This window comes from Macaca fascicularis, chromosome 6 (assembly GCF_037993035.2).
Source record: "Macaca fascicularis isolate 582-1 chromosome 6, T2T-MFA8v1.1".
NCBI lineage: Eukaryota > Metazoa > Chordata > Mammalia > Primates > Cercopithecidae > Macaca > Macaca fascicularis.
The window spans coordinates 141129780-141153369 of NC_088380.1; the positions used below are offsets into that span (position 1 = coordinate 141129780).

General features: G+C 44.1%; 1 protein-coding gene across 2 annotated transcripts in view; it reads right to left on the minus strand.

Moving 5' to 3' along the window:
- Positions 1-14686: 14686 nt before the first annotated feature.
- SAR1B (secretion associated Ras related GTPase 1B) overlaps positions 14687-23590 on the minus strand; it is a 52478-nt gene continuing 43574 nt past the window's right edge. For both annotated transcript variants that reach the window (XM_073994256.1, XM_005557800.5), the window contains exons 5-7: positions 22746-22849; positions 21553-21684; positions 14687-20557 (exon numbers count right to left, since the gene is read on the minus strand). In XM_073994256.1, coding sequence (XP_073850357.1) covers positions 20441-20557; positions 21553-21684; positions 22746-22849 — 353 coding nt within the window. In that variant the 3' untranslated portion in view covers positions 14687-20440. The remainder of the gene's footprint in view (positions 20558-21552; positions 21685-22745; positions 22850-23590) is intronic.

Below are 23590 nucleotides of genomic sequence, written 5' to 3' on the forward strand. Positions count from 1 at the left end.
AGGGTCTGGGGCGCCCCCTGCTGCCCGCTAGGCCCTAGCACTGGCACCTCTCACCGCACGTCGCAAGGCCCACAGGGCCAGGGCCAACCCCACATTGGTTGCAGAGCTCCAGCCTCCCCCTCCTCTGTCCCTGTTGAGGCTCCTGCACCCCAGCACCTCCTGCTCCATGCCCCCTTGCCAGCCAGGGCAGAGAAGAGTCTTCTCTATTAGGCTTCAGTGACAGGGAGGTTGTTAAGGGATGAGGCGCCTCTTGGGAGAATAAAGCATTGGCTGAGGTCCGCTGGGTGCCCAGTCCCAGGTTGGGTGGGTGGCCAGGAGACCCAGGCCCTGCCAAAGAAAAGAAGGAAGTTCACAGCAGAGTGGAGAGAGACAGCACTTGGTCCTTCTAGAGCTGGCCTCAGTCCTCCTTGCAGCCTCTGACCGTGTTCAGAGCGTCCAGAGGAGGCAGCAAAGGCACCTTTTCTTGGAGATGAAAGCTTCAGGACTCACAGAGGCACCTCTGGCCCATGCTGGAAATGCAGGTAGCTCCAAGTGGCCTTACAACTACCCTGTCTCAAAAAGATAAGAAAAGAAAAAAAATTTAAATTAAAATAATGAATAAAAAAGAGGAGGGCCAGGTGCGGTGGTTCACGCCTGTAATCCCAGCACTTTGGGAAGCCGAGGCAAGTGAATCACAAGGTCAAGAGTTTGAGACCAGCCTGGCCAACGTGGTGACACGCCATCTCCACTAAAAATACAGAAATCAGCCGGGCATGGTGGCATGCACCTGTAGTCTCAGCTACTCAGGAGGCTGAGGCAGGAGAATCGCTTGAACCCAGGAAGCAGAGGTTGCAGTGAGCTGAGATAGCACCATTACATTCCAGCCTGAGCGACAGAGCAAGACTCCGTCTCAAAAAAAAAAAAAAAAAAAAAAAAAAAAAAAAAAAAAAAAAAAAAGATACAAAGGAGATTGGCCAGGAGTGGCGGCTCATGTCTTTAATACCAGTGCTTTGGGAAGCTGAATCAGGAAGATCGCTTGAGCCCATGAATTCAGGACCAGCCTGAGCAACATAGTGAGACCTCATCTCTACTGAAAAAACAGAAAAAAAAGAGAGACAGGGTCTCACTCTTTGAGATAGGGTCTCACTCCACTGCCTAGGCTACAGCGCAGTGGTGCAGTCACAGCTCACTGTAGCCTTGAATTCCTGGGCTCAAGTGATCCTCCCACCTGAGCCCTCAGTCTCTCAAAGTGCTGGGATTACAGGCATGAGCCACCATACCTGCCTGAAGAAAAATTTTTTTAAGAGATAATAAAATATGGACTTCAAGGCAGCCTTTTGGGGTTCAGGTGGACCCCCTGTCAAGAGTCAGAGGGAGGGAAGAAAGGATGGGGGTTCAGTCAAGCAGGTGGCTTAAGGGCAAGCTCACTGTAGCAGAGTGTTTCTTGGCCCCCAGTGCTCCAAGCCAGGCCTGAGCTCAGAAGTGTCTACGCCAGCCCATTCTGAGGAAACGTGGGTAGGGATACAGGGTCCCTGGTTGCTGGCTGGAGAGACTTTCAGTGGGTAGGAGGGAGGCTGTCAGATTTAGCAAATAAAAATATAGGACATGTAGTTACATTCAAATTTCAGAGAGTAGTTTCTCAGTACATTTTGCAAATATTGCATCCTGTATTTTCCCTGGCATTCCTAGTGGGAAGCCTCAGGTCCCTCTTTCCACTGTGTTCCAGGCAGGCGGCTGAGGCAGGGGCATGGTTTTTCATATTTTATACACTGTGGCAAATCCTAAACTATCCCAACAACCCCAACATGGTCACAGCTACAGTGCGAGAACAATGGAAAAGGGGGTGCAGCCAGTGACCCAGGACACAGCTGGTCCTGTCTTAACTCAGCCACAGCCTCCCTTATACCTGACATTCCAATCCAATGCTGAACAGAAGCTCCATAGTGTCCTTGAAGGACCTCTGCCCCCCAGAGCTCACAAGCCCATTTATTTGCTGTCTCAGCTCAACATCTAAAGAGTTCAGATTGGTGGGAGCACTGTTCACAATATCCAAGAGATTGGAGCAACCTAAATATCCATTGACAGATGAATGGATAAAGAAAATGTATACACATACAATGGAATATTATTCAGCCTTAAAAAAGAAGGAAATCCTGTCCTGTGCTACAGCATGGATGAACCTGTAGGAAATAATGCTAAGCAAAACAAGCCAGTCACAAAAAGACAAATGCTGTATGATTCCACTTATAGGAGGTACTTAGAGTCGTCAAAATCATACAGCACAAAGTAGAAAGGTGGTTGCCGGGGGCTGCGGGGAGGAGGAAGAGAATTGATTAGCAGGCACACAGTCAGGATGGGAGGGTGGTTCCGGAGCTCTGCTGCCCATCAATGGCATGTGGTTGACAATATTGTACTTTACACTTGGAAATTGTTGGGAGGGTGAATTTTTTTAAAATTTTTTAAATTTTTGAGACAGGGTCTCATTCTGTCATCCAGGCTGGAGTACAGTGGCACGATCTTGGTTTACTGCAACCTCTGCCCTCCCCCAGGCTCAAGCATTCCTCCCACCTCAGCCTCCCGAATAGCTAGAACTACAGGCACACACTAACACGCCCAGCTTTTTTTTTTTTTGTATTTTGTTTAGTAGAGCCAGGGTCTAGCCATGTTGCTCAAGCTGGTCTCAAACCCCTGAGCTCAAGCAATCCCAAAATGCTGGATTACAAGTGCCTGGCCTGGGAGAGTGAATTTTGCGTTTTGGGGGTTTTTTGTTTGTTTTACTGCAGTTTAAGAAAACAAAATACTGTATAGGAAATAAAAAAACAAAAAACCTTGCTACATGCAATATCCCCCAACTGCTTTGTTGCAACAAGCATAATGTAAAGCAAAAGAAACCATTTTGGCCGGGCGCAGTGGCTCACGCCTGTAATCCCAGCACTTTGGGAGGCCGAGACGGGCGGATCACGAGGTCAGGAGATCGAGACCATCCTGGCTAACACGGTGAAACCCCGTCTCTACTAAAAAATACAAAAAACTAGCCGGGCGAGGTGGCGGGCGCCTATAGTCCCAGCTACTCGGGAGGCTGAGGCAGGAGAATGGCGTGAACCTGGGAGGCGGAGCTTGCAGTGAGCCGAGATCCGGCCACTGCACTCCAGCCTGGGTGACAGAGCGAGACTCCGTCTCAAAAAAAAAAAAAAAAAAAAAAGAAACCATTTTATTTTACTTTTGGGGATTTTTTTTTTTTTTTTAAGATAGTTTCACTCTGTTACCCAGGCTAGAGTGCAGTGGCACGACCTTGACTCACTGTAACCTCCACCTCCTGGGTTCAAGCAATTCTCATGCCTCAGCCCCACAAGTAGCTGGCATTATGGCACTCACAACCGGCTAATTTTTGTATTTTTAGTAGAGACGGGATTTCACCACATTGGCCAGGCTGGTCTCAAACTCCTGGCCTCAAGTGATCCGCCCGCTTCAGCCTCCCAAAGTGCTGGGATTACAGGCGTGAGCCACCGCGCCCGGCCATCAGAAGAAACCATTTTAAAACAGTTTTGTTAAAAAAGAGTTCATGTTGGGCCTCTGCTTTTCCTAGAGCACCATCTGTGACTCCCCTAAGTCCCCCAACTCAAACTCAAACTCAAAGTTCTTTTGAAATTATAATCAACACCCTTCCCTAAAAGACTTTTTGTACACTGCTCTAGGAAATTACAACTGACCCAGGGGTGAGAAGTCTTCTCTTCGCCACTGACTCGATGGACCCAGCTACTTGGGAGATACTTCTGTATCTGTACAATAGGAGAATAGGTTGCAGCATATCTGTCACCTCTGAAGTCCATCTCCTGTGGGAATGGGCCGTGGTCAGAGGGCAAGGGAAAGCTTTCCAGTGTTACCAGATGGAAGGTCTTGACTGTGAGTTGTCCAGGTTCTCATGCATTGAACAAAGAATTGAACAAAACACACAAAGAAACAAAAGAACAAAGCAACAAAAGAGGCAATGAAGGCGATTTACTGAAGTAGAAGTACACTCCACAGAGTGGGAGCAGGCTTGAGCAAGCCGCTCCAGAGCCCCATTGCAATATTCTTTAGGGTTTTTATTAAGCTAAAAGAATTTGGTGGCTGGTGGATTAGAGCTCACGCCTGTAATCCCAGCACTTTGGGACGCTCAGGCTGGTGGATCACTTGAGGCCAGGAGTTCGAGACCAGTCTGGTCAACATGGTGAAACCCAGTCTCTACTTAAAAAAAAAAAGAAAGAAAGAAAAAGTTGAGCATGGTGGTGTGCCTGTGGTCCCAGCTACTCTGGAGGCTGAGATGGGAGGATTGATTGAACCTAGGAGGCAGAGTTTGCAGTGAGTGGAGATCAAGCCACTGCAATCCAGCCTGAGTGACAGGGCAAGATTCCGTCTCAAAAACAAAAAAAGAATTTGGTAACATCTCTAGTTGCCCTTTAGAGGCCTCCAGTTGGTTACACCCTATGACAGATTGACCGGCAATTTATCAGAGCTGAAGTGGATACTTGGCCCGTGGTCAATCAGAGGCTGAAGTGGAAATTTCTGTCTTGTTATCACAGGAGTGAGGATGTGGCCTGTTTGCTGCCTAATCTTACCTAGAACTGGCTGCACCTGCTGTTCTTTTGCTTATTCCTTGACCCTTGGTGACCCTAATTCCCTATTCTCCTGTCTCACCAGGGCCCTTTAACTTGAGGCCAGCTGGGTGAGGTGGGGCTGGCTGGCAGAAGGGGCTGGGTGAGCCTCCAGACAAGACTTGGGCAGAGGAGAAAAGGAAGAAGCTTTATCCACTCGGCTTGGCACCTTTGCACAATCCGAACACCACTGTGGCGGCTGACTCATCTGTCACCAGGTGAGGGCGCCGTTAGGAGCACAGGATTAGTCATGGGCGTGGTCATGGGGTGAGGTGCCAGGTCGGGCTGGGACAGTGGCAGGGTGAAACATGGAGCAGGGCCTTGAGGCACTGGCAGAGAAGAGGAGGCACCCATCCTCAGGCTTGGAAGGGGGCTAGGCCTCCCTGGTAGGGATGGAGGCCTCTGTCTTTGGGATAATGCTCAAGTGGGTTGCCTCGCGTCTAGAGGTTTGTACTCAGTGGGTGGTCCCCCTTATTCTTCCCTTCATTCTTGAACTCCTGACCTCAGGTGATCCGCCCACCTCAGCCTCCCAAAGTGCTGGGATTATAGACGTGAGCCACTGCTCCCGGCCACTTCCCTCCATTCTCAATGAACAGTAAGCAACATGTGGCCATTCAAGTCTAGAGAATTTGTCCATGAATCCACCACGGAGGAGGAAGCCGCTAGAAATGGAATTTTGTGGGCCTTGGGGTAATGGAGAATTATTGACCTGTATTTCTGTCCCTTAGTTTCCTCATTTGCTAATAAGGATGAGAGTTCCTGCTGGACCCACCATGCAGGGTGGCTGAGAGGCTCAAAGTGGACATGGGTATGAAGTGGACAAAATGAGGAGCCACAAAAGGTGTTAGAGGAGGGCAGGATGCAGTGGTACAGCAGAGCACTCACAGACTTGCCGACTGACCAGAGGCAAGGAGGCCAGAGGGATTTGTTTACCAATTCTCACTTCCCAGAATCTGAGCCAGTAAGCCCTGTTTGTTTACAAGTTTTCACGGGCCTCCCTAAACCCAACTGTGGTCTGGGGTCAGGGTTGGGACTGGCCAGGTGCAGCCCCTAGATGGGGGCTGGTTGCAAACAGCTGATGGTCAGAGAAGCAGCTCCAGCGACGTATCTGACAGTCAGCTGCCTGGGCGAGAAAACCACCCAGCTCCCCAGCCTTGTGGGTTACTCAGGCCCCTTGTCAGCTCTGTGGTCATCCTGCACACCTGAAACCTTGTAACCCAAGAGGCTAGAGGTAGTTGGATAGGAGATCCCTCCTGTGCCCTCACCTTACCCCTTTTGCAAAAAAGGAACCTTCCATTGCTAGGGATTGAATGTTGTGATCAACATGAAACTCAGAAGAACAGCCAAGGGTTTGCAGAAGCCAAAGAGGAAAAGTGACTCAGCAAAATAAACTTTCACCTGTGGATACTCTGAACTGTTATTTTGGGACTCTGGGAGCCTGCCTGATTGTAGTGTCTGTTGCTTGGTATCAAAGCATTGCTCCCTAAATGCCAGCTGGAATATTCATGCCCATTCCTTACTGAAGTAGCATCCTAGGAGGCTTGGGAGGGAGGTCTGATGGATGGTCCTGATCTCTGCCACATCCAGGTAAGAGTCACACGTGAAGCCTGGGCAACCTGGCGAAACCCCATCTCTACAAAAAGATACAAAAGTTTGCCGGGTGTGGTGGCGTGCATCTGTAGTCCCAGCTACTCAGGAGGCTGAGGTGGGAGGATTGCCTGAGTCCAGGAGGCTGCAGTGAGCTGTGATCATACCACTGTACCCCAGCCTGGGTAGCAGAGTAAGACCCTGTCTCAAAAAAAAAAAATGTCTCAAGTGAGCCAATGTCACAGGAGTAGTGGACATGCCCCTGTAGAGGCATCGGGAATCAGAGGGGACTCTCTAGAAAAGGGTAAATCTTAGGGACTCCTCTCCCCTCCAGGAATGCCTCCATCCCATCAAGAAAGGGCATGGGATTGGAACTAACTTGCCCCATCAATTTTAACTCCTTCATGGCCCTCATCTGAAAAGCCTCATGTGGTTTGTAGGACCTCTGAGTTTGGGGAGAGTGTGAGAGCTCATTTCATCCAACCACTGTTCCATGGAGTTCCCCTCTCTAGGAGAGACCGTTTGAATTCCAACGACAGCCCATTATTTGAAAGGCAGCCCACAGCTGTGTTAAAAAGGTCTTTCTTAAATTCAATTGTAATGTCTCTTTGACACCTGACATTTCTATTCACAGGTCTTCTTGAGTCCTGGAGTCATAGATGAAGTCCAATTCACTTTCACTGGGCAGTCTTTGGACTATTTCGTAACAGTTGAGCTACTCTGCCCACTTGATTTTTCAAGTTCAGTATTTTCCTAGGGGGTTAAAACAGGGTATTCTCCCTCCTCCATCCATTACACTTCTCCAGCTTAATGGATGAAACCACCATACTGCTCCATTGTCCAGGCAAAGACAGTCCCAGGTCAGAGGTTTTTTTGTTTTGTTTTCTGTTTTTTTGAGACAAAATCTCGCTTTGTTGCCTAGGTTGGAGTGAAGTGGCATGATCATGGCTCACTGCAGCCTCTACCTCTCAGGCTCAAGTAATCCTCCTGCCTCAGCCTCCTCAGTAGCTGGGACCACAGGTGTGCACCACTATGCCCAGCATTTTTATTTTTATTTTTTTTTTGGTAGAGATGAGGTCTTGCTATGTTGCCCAGGCTGGTCTTGAACTTCTGGCTTAAAGTGCTCCCCCAACTTTGGCCTCCCAAAGCGCTCGGGTTACCTGTGTGAGCCACGGCACCCAGCCTTCTTCTTTTCCCTTTTTTTTTTTTTTTTGAGACGGAGTCTCGCCCTGTCACCCAGGCTGGAGAGCAATGGCATGATCTCAGCTCACTGCAACCTCCGCCTCCCGAGTTCAAGCCATTCTCCTGCTTCAGCCTCCCAAGTAACTGGGACTACAGGCATATGACACCAAGCCCAGCTAATTTTTGTATTTTTAGTAGAGACGGGGTCTCACCATGTTGGCCAGGCTGGTCTTGAACTCCTCACCTCAAGTGATCCACCCTCCTCGGCTTCCCAGAGTGCTGGGATTACAGGCATGAGCCACTGTGCCTGGCTGCCGCCGCCTTCTTTCTTTTTGTTTTTGAGACTGATCTCACTCTGTCGTCCAGGCTGGAGTGCAGTGGTGCAATCGTAACTCACCGCAGCTGTGACCTCATGGACTCGAGCGATCCTTCTGCTTCAGCTTCCCAAAGTGCTGGGAATACAGGCATGAACCACTGCAACTGGCGGAGGTCAGAGTGTCAGAGAAGTGTCAGAGAGGGGAGGGGTGCTGTCTGGGCTCCCCACTCCTAGCTGTCTTCTACAGTGAGTCTCCATCTCCACCCCCAGGGCCTAGCCAGGCTTTTGGTGCGTAGGCAGCAGTGCCTGCTGTTTCAACAGCTTCATCTTGTGTTTAATCTTCCCCATCATCAGTACCACACATTTTGGTACACATGCTCAACAGTCATTTCAGCATTTTGAGGACACATGTCTGTCCAGATGGTCTCAACTTCAAATAGTCTGTCCTAATCTGATGGCCCCATGAGCAGACTATCCTGGGGGATCACTGGCTTCTACCTTGGCTTGGAAAACATGGCCATATGTCATAAAATTGTTGGTGTTGGAATTGGTGTTAGATAGTTCAGGCCTCATGCTCTGTGGTCTTACCCTCCACTCTTGCCTCCTAGGACACTCTCCACGTGGCACCTCTTCAGGCACTGAGCTCTACCAGCTCCCAAATTGCTGTGTGCTCTTTCCTGCCTCCACACCTTTGTCTTTGCTGATCTCTCTGCTTGGAATATCCCCTCTTGCTCCTTCTCCGCTAAACCAGTTTGTACCCCGAGATTCAGCTCTAGTTCTCCTTTCTATAAACCTCCTCCATAATGTGTGGAAGCCTTCTCCTTTTGCCTTCCATTCTGTCTTGGCCAGATCTCTGCACATTTTCTTTATGCCATGCCAGCCCCCAGCAGGCAGGTGTTCAGGAAGTGCTTGCTGAGTGGCTGACTAAAAGGCAGGCAGACAGAAAGTGGGACCAAGCACCCAAGCCAGAATCCAACACTTCAACACAATTGGTTAAGTTCCTGGTGATAACCAATCATTTCCCTTATGTAAGGTTTTGTGTGTGAGAGAAACAGAGAAAAGAGACAATCTTGTGAGTAGGAACCTTGCCCTTGATTTTGCCCAGCCCAGCACTGTCCTAAGGAGTGGGCAAAAAGGCCATCCAGTCCCAGGTCATCAGAAGGGTCAAGGTATCACTTTTCCAAGGAGGAAGGCAGATTGAGTAAATCCAAGAGGGGCTCCACTGCCACCCAACTGCCAGAGGATTCAAGGGACTCATGATTCTGAGCCTGGCCCTAAATAGAAGTTGGGGTGGGAAAAAACTCAGAGTGTTCTCTAAATAGCTTCATGCCCTTGCCATCTGCTGCCAGGCAGTCAGGAAAGAAATCATTACATGGTTTCCTTCAGGAGCTGTAAGAGTTGTGTTCTCATACAATGGAGCCCCTAGTCACAAACAAGCTCCCACCTACTTTCCCTCTCTGGGACCCAGAACAGGGCTAGAGCTCACCTGTTCTGTCTATCACCCAAAGAGGGGCTCCTGGACTCTCAGTTCTCAAAACTGAAGTCCCTGGAATGGAAGAAGGTCAACTTGCTTCTCTCCAGACTACAATCAATCTGGTTTGGTTTCTGATTAGTAAATCAGGAAATGGGTCTAGTGACTTCAACTCAAACCCAGGGGCTTGGAGAGAACCCTAAGAATGGTGCTGTTACTTTGTAATGTTTGCCATCTCTCCAGCTTCTGAGATGTTACTAATCGCACATGAAACAAGACTATAATACCATCAAATTTCACATTAAATTCCTTTTAACTCAAAAAACCAGGGAACAGGCTGGGCATGGTGGCTCACACCTGTAATCCCAGCACTCTGGGAGGCTGAGGCAGGTGGATTGCTTGAGGTCAGAAGTTCGAGACCAGCTTGGCCAACATAGTGAAACCCCATCTCTACTAAAAAAAAAAAAAATTCAAAAATTAGCCAGTTGTGGTGGTGCACGCCCGTAGTGCCAGCTACTTGGGAGGCTGAGGCACAGAATTGCTTGGACCTAGGATGCAGCAAGCCAAGGTTGCACCACTGCACTCCAGCCTAGGTGACAGAGCAAGACTGTCTCAAAAAATGAATAAATAAGTTCCTTTCAGCTCAAGAAACCAGGGAATAGGTGGGGCACAGTGGCTCACACCTGTAATCCCAGCACTCTGGGAGGCCAAGGCAGGTGGATCACTTAAGGTCAGGAGTTCAAGACCAGCCTGGCCAACAGGACAAAACCCCATCTCTACTAAAAATATAAAAATTAGCCAGGCATGGTGGTGTATGCCTATAGTCTCAGCTACTCAGGAGGTTGAGGCAGGAGGATCACTTGAGCCTGGGAAGCAGAGGTACGGGGAGTCGAGATCCCACCACTACACTACAGCCTGGGCGACAGAGTGAGACTCTGTCTCAAAAAAACGAAAACAACACACACACACACCCCCCCCCAAGAAACAAAATTCTCCATTTTACGCACCCCCCATCCCCCAGCAAGTACTTCTCTCTCTTCCATCCTTACCTAACCTCCAATGATCTTTCCTCATGACATCCACATGACATGCTTCATGCAAAGTTTTGTGACTAAAGGAATCTGTTACCCACTATCCCAAACCTCTTCAATACAATCAAGCCAAAAAACTATTCAGTTTCTTTTTATAACATTATCAGCTTATTTGTAGTAGCATATTGCCATCACTGAAGTCACAGTGACCTTAGTACACATCTTAGGCCAGGTGCCATGGCTCATGCTGTAATTCTAGCACTTTGGGTGGGAGGCCGAGGCAGGAGGATTGCTTGAGGCTAGGAGTTTGAAACCAGCCTGGGCAACATAGCGAGACCCTGTCTCAACAACAACAACAACAAAAATAGATATATGTGTGTGTGTGTGTATATATGTGTGTGTGTGTGTATATATATATATACATATATATATATATATAAAACCAGATGTGGTGGTGTGTGCCTGTAGTCTCAGCTACTTAGGAGGTTGAGGTGGGCTGATCCCTTTACCCCAGGAGGTTGAGGCTACAGTTAGCTATGATTGCAGCTGCAGTCCAGCCTGGGTGACAGAGACTCTGTCTTGGAAAAAAAAATCTCAAATTGTTCTCCATAATGCCCCCAGAATAAAAATCCACATTCCAAGGTAAGACTTAATTTGTTTACTAAGTAGTAGCAAGAAAAGTATTGAGCCTTGGTGTCTAATTTTAAATAAATTAAGAGGCTTTATAAACATAGGCCTTGACTTTTGTCAATTAACTAAACCCCCAGTTGAACCGTGAGTAAGGGACTCTGCAGAAATAGAGCCTATTTTAGGATCTCTGTTTTGTTTTAGAATCTTTGTTTTTTTTTTTTTTTTTTTTTTTTTTTGAGACAGAGTCTCGCTCTGCCGCCCAGGCTGGAGTGCAGTGGCCGGATCTCAGCTCACTGCAGGCTCCGCCTCCCGGGTTCACGCCATTCTCCTGCCTCAGCCTCCCCAGTAGCTGGGACTACAGGCGCCTGCCACCTCGCCCGGCTAGTTTTTTGTATTTTTTAGTAGAGACGGGGTTTCACCGTGTCAGCCAGGATGGTCTCGATCTCCTGACCTCGTGATCCGCCCGCCTCGGCCTCCCAAAGTGCTGGGATTACAGGCTTGAGCCACCGCGCCCGGCCCTAGAATCTTTGTTTTTAATCAACAGGCTACTCAACTTTTGTCCCCACCTTTCAGTTAAGAGGATGGCAGTCACCACCCAGAGGGCTTCATTTCCATTGTTTCCTAGGAATTTTCCCTATTCCCAACAAAGTGCCTTTCAATTCTGCTAGGAGCTGTGACACCTGCATTACTTGTATACTATTAGTTACAAATGTTGGATAGTCTAGTTGATACAAACATCAGACAGTCTGGTTGAAATTATGTATGTATCTAAATTCAATAAAATGAGCTAAATAAACTGGACCTTCTTTTCGTTTTCTCTGTTCTTTCTTTTTTCTTTTTCTTTCTTTATTATTTTTTTGAGAAAGGGTCTCACTCTGTCTCCCAGGCTGGAGTGCAATGGCACAATCACCGTTCATTGTGGCCTTGACTTCCCTGGGCCCAAGTGATCCTCCCAACTCAGCCTCCAGAGTAGCTAAGACTACAGGTACATGTTACTGTGCCCAGCTAATTTTTGTGTTCTTTGTAGAGATGAGACCTTGCTATGTTGCCCAGGCTGGTCTCAAACTCTTGGGCTCAAGCAAGGATCCACCTGTCTTGGTCTCCCAAAAGTGCTAGGATCACAGGTGTGAGCCACGATGCCCAGAGACCTTTTTTTTTTCTTTGAGATAGAGTTTCTCTCTGTCACCCAGGCTGGAGTGCAGTGGCCCAATCTTGGCTCACTGCAACCTCCACCCGGGGGGGTTTGAGTGATTCTTCTGCCTCAGCCTCCCGAGTAGCTGGGATTACAGGTGCGTGCCACCACACCTGGCTAATTTTTGTATTTTTAGTAGAGATGGGGTTTCACCATGTTGGCCAGGCTGGTCTCAAACTCCTGACTTCAGATGATCCACCTGCCTCAGCCTCCCAAAGTGCTAGGATTACAGGCGTGAGCCACCGCGCCTGGCCCCAGAGTTGTTTTTTTTTTTTTTTTTTTTTTTTGAGATGGAGTCTTGCTCTGTTGCCCAGGCTGGAGTGCAGTAGCCGGATCTCAGCTCACTGCAAGCTCCGCCTCCCGGGTTCAGGCCATTCTCCTGCCTCAGCCTCCCAAGTAGCTGGGACTACAGGCGCCCGCCGCCTCACCCGGCTAGTTTTTTGTATTTTTTAGTAGAGACGGGGTTTCACCGTTTTAGCCAGGATGGTCTCGATCTCCTGACCTTGTGATCCGCCCATCTCGGCCTCCCAAAGTGCTGGGATTACAGGCTTGAGCCACCGCGCCCGGCCCCCAGAGATTTTTTTTAAGCATTGGTCCCTTCAGTGCATTCACTCTTTCTATCTACTTGTTAGTTTTTTTCCTTTTTTTTGAGACAAGGTCTCACTGTGTTGCCCAGGCTAGAGTGCAGTGGCACAATCACGGCTCACTGCAGCCTCGAACTCCGGGGCTCAAGCAGTCCTTCCACCTCAGCTTCTGAATAGGACTACAGGTATGTGCCACTATGCCCAGCTAATTTTTTAATAGAAGCAGGGTCTTGCTATGTTGCCAAGGCTGATCTTGAACTCCTGGCCTCAAGCAGTCCTCCTGCCTCAGCCTCCCAAAGTGCTGGGACTGTAGGTATGAGACATTGCTCCCAGCTTCTACTTGTTAGTTTCAACTCAACAAATAACATAAAGGTCCATAGGTAAATATTATTTTTACCCAGGCTGGAGTGCAATGGCGCAATCTTGGCTCACTGCAACCTCCACCTTCTGGGTTCAATCAATTCTCCTGCCTCAGCCTCCCGAGTAGCTGGGATTACAGGCATGCACCACCATGCCCGGCTAATTTTGAATTTGTAGTAGAGATGGGGTTTCTCCGTGTTGGTCAGGCTGGTCTTGAACTCCTGACCTCAGCTGATCTGCCCGCCTCGGCTTCCCAAAGTGCTGGGATTACAGGCATGAGCCACTGCGCCTGGTTCCATAGGTAAATATTCTGATAGGCCCAACTGTAATAGAGTTGTGATGGATTATATTGAAGAGGTAGCACAAAGCTTGTTGTCATTGCTGTACATTGTTAGTGGGAAGGTTAAAGGGATGGCTATAGGAAGGTTTTATATTTGGATTTAAATCTCTAACTTGATAATCCTTACCAAAAATCATTACACCCTTTTTTGTGTCACTGATTGACTAAGGATCATTTATTATTAGCAATATTGTTATATTAATATTTCTCCTAAATGAAAAATTTAGACTTCAGCTTCAGAAAAAGCTGAGGCCAGGTGTGGTGGCTGATGCCTGTAATCCCAGCACTTTGGGAGGCTGAGGTGGGTGGATCACCTGAAGTCAGGAGTTCAAGACCAGCCTGGCCAACATGGTGAAACCCCATCTCTACCAAAAATACAAAAAATTAGCTGAGCATGGTGGCACGCGCTTATAATCCCAGCTACTCAGGAGGCTGAGACAGGAGAATCACTTGAAGCTGGGAGGCAGAGGTTGCAGTGAGCAGAGATTGCGCCACTGCAGTCCAGTCTGGGCAACAAGAGCAAAACTCCATCTCAAAAAAAAAAAAAAAAAAAAAAAAAACAGGCCGGATGCGATTGCTCACACCTGTAATCCTAGCACTTTGGGAGGCCAAGGTGGGTGGATCACGAGGTCAAGAGATAGAGACCATCCTGACCAACATGGTGAAACCTCGTCTCTGCTAAAAATACAAAAATTAGCTGGGCGTGGCGGCACGTGCCTGTAGTCTCAGCTACTCGGGAGGCTGAGGCAGGAGAATCACTTGAACCTGGGAAGTGGACGTTGCAATAAGCCAAGATCGTGTCACTGTACTCCAGCCTGGGCAACAAGAGCAAAACTTCATCTCAAAAAAAAAAAAAAAAAAAAAAAACAGAAAGAGAAAGAAGGAGGGAGAGAGAGAGAGAGAAAGAAGGAAGAAGAAAGAGAGAGTGTATATAAAAAAGAAAAGAAAAAAACTGAGAAGCTTGTTAAAGAGTCAGATTCCTGCCTCCCACTTCCACCCCCAGATCTACTGAATCACAATCTCTGGTAGGATTTTTTTAAGCGTGTGTGTGTGTGTGTGTGTGTGTGTGTGTGTGTGTGTGTGGTTTAAAGCTCTCCAGGAGATTCTGTGCATACTAGAGAACCTTAATGTAGATAAAATGGTTGTCTTATTTTTCACATTTCAACTGAGTCCACATTGTGTACTACTTCAGTTTGTCCATAAGTTGTTTTCAGTTTTACCGCACAAATTAGGCCTTGGTACTTGAGCAAAGGTACCTTAGAATCCTTGCACTAAGAAAAAGTTCTACAATCTTTGTAATTTTCAAAGTCCAAGAAATTTCTAATGAACAAAATGAAAATTATAGTTGGATAATAAAAATGGAACTTGACACTAGGGTTCTTCAAGACCAGATTAGTATTTTATTTTTCCCTTCCTGACATTCAAATTCATGGGAGGTGAAAAGATAAAAGAACATAATCAAAATAACATATAAACACAATTCAAAAATGTTTAACCATCTATTATAGCTCTTTGTTGTAAAACACACAAAGTTAAACAGAAACATCTTCGTATAAATTATCCTTAATAATCTGTATACACTGTGAAACAGTTGAAAATTCACACCAAGATCCTAGTGCAAGCAGCAGTGTACAAAAGTGCAAACAAGGTTAGTGATTAACAACTTACCATCAATTTACCACTTCAACATACTTTACATTCAGCCAAATACTGAAGGCTTCACCATGGAAAAACACTTTTATCACTTTTAAATTAACTTGACTACATTTATCCTGAGTGCTCTTGCCTCAGTATGGCAACTGATTATGAGTTCAGGTTAGGAGCAACACCAGGGAATATAGAAACCCATGTTAAGTTAGCCATTCTGACGTGAATCTATACTTGAAAACAATCCCAAAGAAAACCTGTATGTCAAAAATGGAACTGTTCCTGCCTTTCACCCCAAAATATTTAAAACTAAATCTAAGCCACTATTTAAAATGCATGCTGACCAGGTGCAGTGGTTCACACCTGTAATCCTAGCACTTTGGGAGGCTGAGGCAGGCAGATCACGTGAGGTCAGAAGTTCGACAAGCCTGGACAACATGGTGAAACCCCGTCTCTACTAAAAATACAAAAATTAGCCAGCTGTGGTGGTGGATGCTGTAATCCCAGCTACTTGGGAGGCTGAGGCGGAAGAATCACTTGAAGCTGGGAGGTGGAGGTTGCAGTGAGTGGAAATCACACCGCTGCACTCCAGCCTGGGCGACAAAGTGAGACTCCATCTCAAAAAAAAAGAAAAAAAAAAAAAAGTATGCTGAAGAATCCATCTACTCCAGTGCAGCTTTTAAACTCAGTTTCCTATTTCTGCCCTAAAATCTATTTGGGGCAGGGGACACACCTGAAACAAAGTTGGCTTTGGATAGCTTCACTTACTTTCCTTTGATTACTTTGGATTCTGTTTAAAAGTATGATGAAAGCCGTGAACAACAATTAGTGCCATTAAATATATTAGCTATTTAATGCTCTAAATTATAAGGACAAAAATTAATTGGTTCAGAACTGCATCTTTAATAGACTCTGTAGCTTCCCTTGACACTAGAGGATCTTTAAAATCCAGGTGTTGGGTGGGAATTTGTGAGGGGAATGGTTATAGGGTTCAGAAGTGGAAACATGGTTTTAATAAAATTCCAGTCACTTTACACAGAGGCAGAGTCACATATCCCAAGAGCTGGTTCTTTTATTTGGTTAAAAAGCACTAACTTGAATTTCAAAAGAAGGATAATAATGGAAATGACCAGAAGCATCAACATGTAGTTTTAGCCTGGGCACAGTGGCTCCTGCGTATAATCCCAGCACTTTGGGAGGCCGAGGCGGGTGGATCACTTGAGGTCAGGAGCTCAAGACCAGCCTGGCCGAATGATGAAACCCTGTCTCTACTAAAAATACAAAAATTAACTGGGCATGTGGGGTGCACCTGTAGTCCCAGCTACTCAGGATGGTGAGGCACGAGAATCGCTTGAACCCAGGAGGCAGAGGTTGCAGTAAGCCAAAATCGCACCACTGTACTCCAGCCTGGGCAACAGAGTGAGACTTCGTCTCCAAAAACAAACAAACAAACATGCAGTTTTGATAATTTAGTCCTTAATTGAAGCACACTGTTTTCCTCAACTCTTGTATTTATAGCAAAGCCTCTGGCTTTTAATACAGGCTACCTTTTATTCCCTATTAATTTTGCATTAAGAAACTTGTTTGCTAATTTCTATTTTTTAATTGTTTCTTGAAGATTTTTTGATGCTTCACCAACTTTTTACATATGTTTAAAATGATTTAAACAATATGCTCCAAATTAAATGAACAGAAGGAATTTTGAGAGATTTCCCTTTATGTAGCTATTCTCAGTGCACTCTGGTCAAATTTTACTTGGCAATAAATCCTTGCAAACTTCAGTCATTTAAGTGACTAACAAGACTGAAATACCACATTGAGTCACTTACCAAATACAGTTTCAGAAAATGTAAACCTTTCTCCTGAAACTCTCCAATTATGTTAACTAGAACTATCTGTTTCTAATGATGGAACATATGAAATGCTGGGTTTTGAATGTAGTTAATAAAATAATTTTCTAGAAGGCAAGAAACACTATTATCACAGTTATCACCCTATTTTAATGATTTATATGTAGTTTATGTGCTGGAAAGCACTATAAAGAAGTATGAGCCAGTTGAAAATTGGCTGGGCATGGTGGCTCACGCCTGTAATCCCAGCACCCTGGGAGGCTTAGGTGGGTAGATCACGAGGTTAGGAGTTCGAGATCTGCCCACCTAAGCCTGGCCAACATAGTAAAACCCCATCTCTACTAAAAATACAAAAATTAGCTGGGCATGGTGGTGTGCGCCTGTAGTCCCAGCTACTTGGGAGGATGAGGCAGGAGAATCACTTGAACCCAGGAGGTAGAGGTTGCAGTAAGCTGAGATCGTGCCACTGCACTCTAGCCTGGGCAACAAAGCAAGACTCCGTCTCAAAAAAAAAAAAAAAGAAAAAAGAGCTGGTTGAAAACTAAGAAAAGAAACAATGTTCTGCTTTTATGCTATAAACCACAAAAAATTTGTATATGGATCCAGGTACACAAAACTAAAATTTAGGTCTACACAGGCAGTATCTGTGTTCATATATCTTTGGCACTCATACAAAGATACTGGTTTAAACCAACAGTGAATAATTTTCTTATTCACTGGAGAATAAGAGAAATGTCTGTTCTCCAATTAAAAAATGCCATAATCTCCATTCTAAAAATTCACTGAGATAAACTGAAATCTATCAATTTAACCAGCTTGATCCAAAAGTGTAATTAACAGCAGTCAGTAAAACAGGTGTGGGATAAGAATCTCTTTAAAAGTGTAAAAGTGGTTTGAGACCTTATATTTTTACATTTCAGACTTCAGATTTTAAAAAATATTTTGGACAGTGCCTGATTTGGATGTATACCACAGTGTTAACTACACCCTAACATCTTACAGTGTGGGACACACAATTAGCCTATGTCCCCAGTACCAGTATTTACCTGGAAAATACTCCATGGATGCACATGTTCACACAGGCACATGCAGAGCTGTCTTTCCTCTGTGCTTCTACTGTTTCTTGCCATCCTCTTACTTTGGTTCTCTTGAAAAAGAGCAGTACCCAGTGCATATACTCTGGAGAGGTTCTCAGAGCTGGACAGTAAGTCCTCTGGCTCAGGAACTCTGCCCCCTAAAGCTGGGAGGAAAGCTGGTTGCTGCTAAACATGGCTTCCTTTCTAGAGGCTCGGGCCATAAAAATCTTATATCTTTGGGAAAATACCCACAGTTTAGCTGTGGTCCACAAAGTGACTTTGTTTCTTTGATCCTAGTGCTACAATTAGAATGAGGGTTCTGGAGCGAGATATATTATACCAGAAAGCATTTTTCCTGGCTAGAGAAACCAGTATGTTTTTTTCCTTTATGCCAATTTACAACACAAATAATTAACTTCTTCAGTATCACAACAGATACTCTAGGAAATACTTGAAGAAAGGCAGGTCCCCGAAGGTACTAAAGACAGATAACACAAACAGGAGACAGTTATTTTTAATAAGACTTAGTTCTATTTAGTCAGAACTTAAGGAGTACTTTAAATCTATCTGGAAGAAGAAATCAATAGGCTGCAATGTCATGTTCTACTTTTCCCGTAGTGCTACTGATGTTTCTAGGAAGAGAGGGAGCACTTTTATTTTCATTTAGAAAGAAGATGAAAGTGAAACAGAATAGTCAGATTACTGAAACCAAACGTCATCTTAAGAAGTGACCTTGTCCCCTTAGCTAAATAGTAGTTCCTTCCAGTCATATTCCTCAATCCTTATCTGCTTCATAGGTTGTATTATCGATGACAAAAAGGACTGTAACTCTGACATGGACAATGGCTACAGAAATCACTAATTTTTGATATTAAAATTATTCTTGATGGAATTGGTTAAATATACTATAAAACGTGGCTTATAATCAAGATAAATCTTAAACTTGAGGGTCTTTAAAAATACATTTTTGGCACTTACCTTTCATTTTATATTACTAATGATGGGAATATTAAAAAATTCAATTTCTTAAGAAATTATAAAGCTTTTGAAAAACTAAAATTTTCTTAGTAAGCCTAGCAATGAGGCTTGCAGGCCCTATCACATGGCAAGCATAATATCTAAAAACAAAAGTTAGGTCAGGCATGGTAGCTCACGCCTGTAATCCCAGCACTTTGGGAGGCCAAGGCAGGCAGATTACTTGAGGTCGGGAGTTTGAGACCAGCCTGGCCAACATGGTGAAACCCCGTCTCTAAAACAAAATGAAACAGAACAACAACAACAAAAAGCCAAACAAACAAAAAGTCTTTGTTGTATGAAGTGAGAACTACCTGAGAGCAAATAAGAAAAAAAGAAAATTGGAAACAAGCACTTGTTTTCTTCTACCAGGATATAAAATATGCCAAAGAGTACAAAAGAGCTATAGGATAGGAACAAAATCTCCACATATCTCAGACTGACACAAAACAAGCTGTTTTATTCCTCAGATATACATGTCTCTACAATGAAACTGCACACAAGGTCCTACTTATTGCTTGCTCCAGGGAGTACCGTTAAATGTAAAGAGACTGGGAATATATCTAAATGTGGAGAGAGTGGCGCCTGTCATTGCTTTTGGGGAAGAGGCACAGATTACCCCATTGTGCACCAATAAGATTGCAGCACTTCAGAATTAGACAGCTGGGATGGAACTACAGAGCCTACCAAACTGAGAATCAACCTTGTGTACCATAAATGCGCTTTTCTTCAGAAAGCCAATCCCACAGGGACTAGGACACAGACCCCATCAGCAATGGTAGTGGCAGCATTACTAATAAAAATACACATGATTCAGGGATACATGGTATCAGGTGCAACTGACCACAACCATCTCATGGTAAATACATAAGCCTTGAGAGGCTTAAATGCTATTCTAAATATTCTGAAGGAATCTCCTTTCCCAACAACCACCTCATATGCCTAATATTAAATACTCAAATTTTCAGAGTATACTAGCTAGATAAGACACCTTTAAATGAAACATTTGCCCAACAAGGATGCCAAACATTAGAGTTTGTTTTATTGCATGACGTTTGCATAAGAAAAAATGTTATTGAAAACTGTAAGGCATCATGCAATCATTGAATAAGCTAATTATTAACTGTACACTTAAGATAGGTGGACATATAATCTAAAATTTAAAAACTAGTTCCAAAAAAGTACATAAAAAATTTAACATGATGAGCTTTTAAATATGGTTTATATTTATAGTTTCATCTTGTTAAAAAGTGCTTCAAATGTACTGCTGGAAAGTTGCTCTTTACAAATGGCGCTGGGGTGATGTCAGATTATAAACTGTAAAAACCAATTACTTTTATGGAATTAGAAAGCTAACATCGTGATATTCAAACTTACTTGAATCAGTTTTCAATTCTCACTCAAATTAAGTTGATATAACATTAATAATCTAAAAAACATCTGTTTTATAACCAGCAAAAGTCTATTGAATTCAAGTTATGCATGTTGAGCAATCAAATCTCTGAGTAAGCCTGAACGTTGACACGCGGAACCAACGTGGGTGTGTGTTAATCAATGTACTGTGCCATCCAGCGGAAGCCTTCTCCGTAACCTTGTCTTTTGAGCACACTACACATGAAAACTTCTAAGGGTCGGGCATTCAGTTCTTTCAGAGATACACTCCCCTAGAATAGAAGAGAGACATTTTGTTGGAATTTTATGAAATTAATAAAGCCCCACATCCCAGCAGAATTATAGGTTCTACTTTAGAACAAAGAATGGCTGTGATAAATCCATGACTGTGATAAAGTCATGGCTGCTTGGCATCCAAGCCCCATGAACACACAAGAAGCCTCCTTCTCTCACTCTACCTTAGGACAGGATGGCCACTCAGTGGGAAAGAGGTTAGCTTGCAAGATACCCAAGAATAAAAAAAATCTGACTTAGAAAAAAATCCGAACTGGCTGCACTAATATTAAAGACAAACATTCCCTGAGAAGGTTTACGACCAAACAAGGCATTTCCTAAAATTAATGTCGAGCTAATTTATGAAAAAGACAGAAAACAGACTAAAGTCTACTTTGTCTAACTTAAGAGCCTCCTGCTATATGCTGCAGTCTTTCTCCACCCTGAAATAGTATATGTAAACTAAGAAAATTCTGTAAGCCTCAGAGGTTCTTCCATTGTTTATCTGGATTTTTTCAATGCTGATGTTTTCCCCAAAATAAATCCTAGGAAAAGTGAATACCAAAACAATCCGTCTTAAAGCTTATTATAAAGTATATGCTCAGAAAATCCTAAAATATTCCCATAACCAAGTTTATGTCTTATTATTCTCTGGTAAACTCAGGGCCTAAACACACTACTGGTATATTTAAACACTGAAATATATCGTTTGGTGGCTAATTCTGAAAATGTATGATGAATAACTTTGAAAGCTTTAATTTAGTTTCCCATAAGCACAAGCGTTAGGCATAACTGATTCTTGACATTTTTGTTGTCACCAAGAAAAGGTTTCATTCCATGGCAGAAAGAGATGAAGACATCAAAAAGACCCACATGTATAAATGACGGTTTAAGAAAAAAAAAAGATAATGGGCTTGTATAGTTCGACAATAGTAATTTAAGAAGACATTCGTACTGTAGAATTAAACACACCCATCATAATTTTTTTTTTTACCTTTCCTGTTGTCTGACCATATAAACCAAACATCTCTCGCAACCTCTCTTCACTGATGGCTTCAGGTCTGTCGATCTTATTCCCAAGAATCAGTATAGGCACATTAGCAATGGTTTCATCTGTCATTAGTGACTAAAAAAAACAAAACAATACAAAACAAGAGTTGATATGAAACCATCCGAAGAGCTTATTTTGATATGATAAAACAGTAAAGGACTCATTCTCTACCATATCATGTCATACCAACTTTCTTTGTCAAACTTTCCCCACATTTTAAATTGACCTCAATGAAACCATAAGCTCAATTCTTCTGTCTTCCTACGACTCTTCCTGTGAATGTTTACTCTGCTCACCCTGTAAAGCAGTGACACAGAGTGTACAGAGCCAGCACCTTAGAGGTGGACAGATCTGGTTTCACTTCTGGTTCTGCTGCTTCTGAGATGTGACTTTGGGCAAGTTAGCCTGACTGAAGCTCCAGAGAGAATTAGGAACAGTAGCATCCACCCTATGAAGTTGAGAATTAAATGAAGTAATATGCACAGTCTCTGGAACAAAGTAGGAACTCAGGCATTCTCTTTCCTTGTTTCGCAACCATAGAACCTACCTGGCCTTTTCCACATGTACAAGTATTTGTTTGCCTGCTCTAGGCAGAGCCATGGTAGATCAACTTTCAACCAAATCATGGACCTGCTTACTCTGTGGCCCCAGATCTGGTGCTGACCTTGCCTGCTGCTGTTGGGCCCCTTTACAAAGTATCTGACCTGGGATACTGGAGGGGAGGTAGCTACATATGCCTCTGCTCACTCCTGGGAGTAGTGTCAAAGATGGCAAGTCCTATCATTTCCAGGTTGTGGCTTAAGAAATAGCATCCTAGCATGACCAGGGACTCAAGATCAACCCACTCCAGGAATATAGCAGACATGAAATATACTAAAAGGGTACATTCTGTACAGGGTGAGCTTCTTAAGTCTTCATAAAGGATGTCTGTGTTAGTACTTCCGCAATAGCTACAATTACTCAGTTACTGCCTCTGCATTCTATCACTACTTAAAGCAATCACTGAGCTCAACAAATTGCCAAGAGTTTCATCAGAGACTGCAGAAAAGCTGCACTCTGATACCTACATCTCCAACCTACTTCTGCAGGCTTACCAGAGTGATTTGACTATATTTAGTTTCAATTATTTAACTTACATCAAGTTCTTCTTTTGACTCTAACAGCCTTTCATGGTCTGCACAATCCACCAGAAATACAATGCCATTGATAGCAGGAAGATAGTTTTTCCACACTCTTCGAGCTAACAAAAACAACCAGGAGTTAGAGTTTATTTGTTGGTCAAACCCAGCAGATGGTTTAAGCAAAGAGTCCAAGAAGATATCAAGTGCGGTAATCCCTTAGCTGCTGGTACTTCACAATACATTCAAGTTAATCTTTTAACTTGAATATAATGGTGCCAAATTCTTCTGAGAATAACAAAGAGGAAATTTCAGGTTTTCCTTGATTGTGGCCAAGTCAAATACTTTAGTCTCTTCCAACTACAATATGTAAGAAGTAGAATATTTAAAATAAAAATAAAAACAAAATGATACACATTAAGTTCATTGGAGGACCGTTACTATATAAATCTAAAATATAAGCAGTAAAAAAAAACTACATATATGTGTAATTATATATACATAAAAATGTGTGTATTTATGTTACATATATATGCAGTGTTCATTTTTTGACATTTCTAGTTATCAGATTTTTTTTTTGGCCAGTGATAAATTTAGAATGAGTGACAGAAGGAAAGTAATATCAGGTACAAGCTTGTTAAAATAATAAGGCTGGGTGTGGTGGCTCACACCTGTAACCCCAGCACTTTGGAAGGCCAAGGCAGGTGGATTGCTTGAGCTCAGGAGTTCGAGACCAGCCTGGACAACATAGTGAAACCTCATCTCTACAAAAAAACACAAAAAATTAGCCAAGCTGGATGCAGTGGCTCATGCCTGTAATCCCAGCACTTTGGGAGGCCGAGGCAGGTGGATCACCTGAGGTC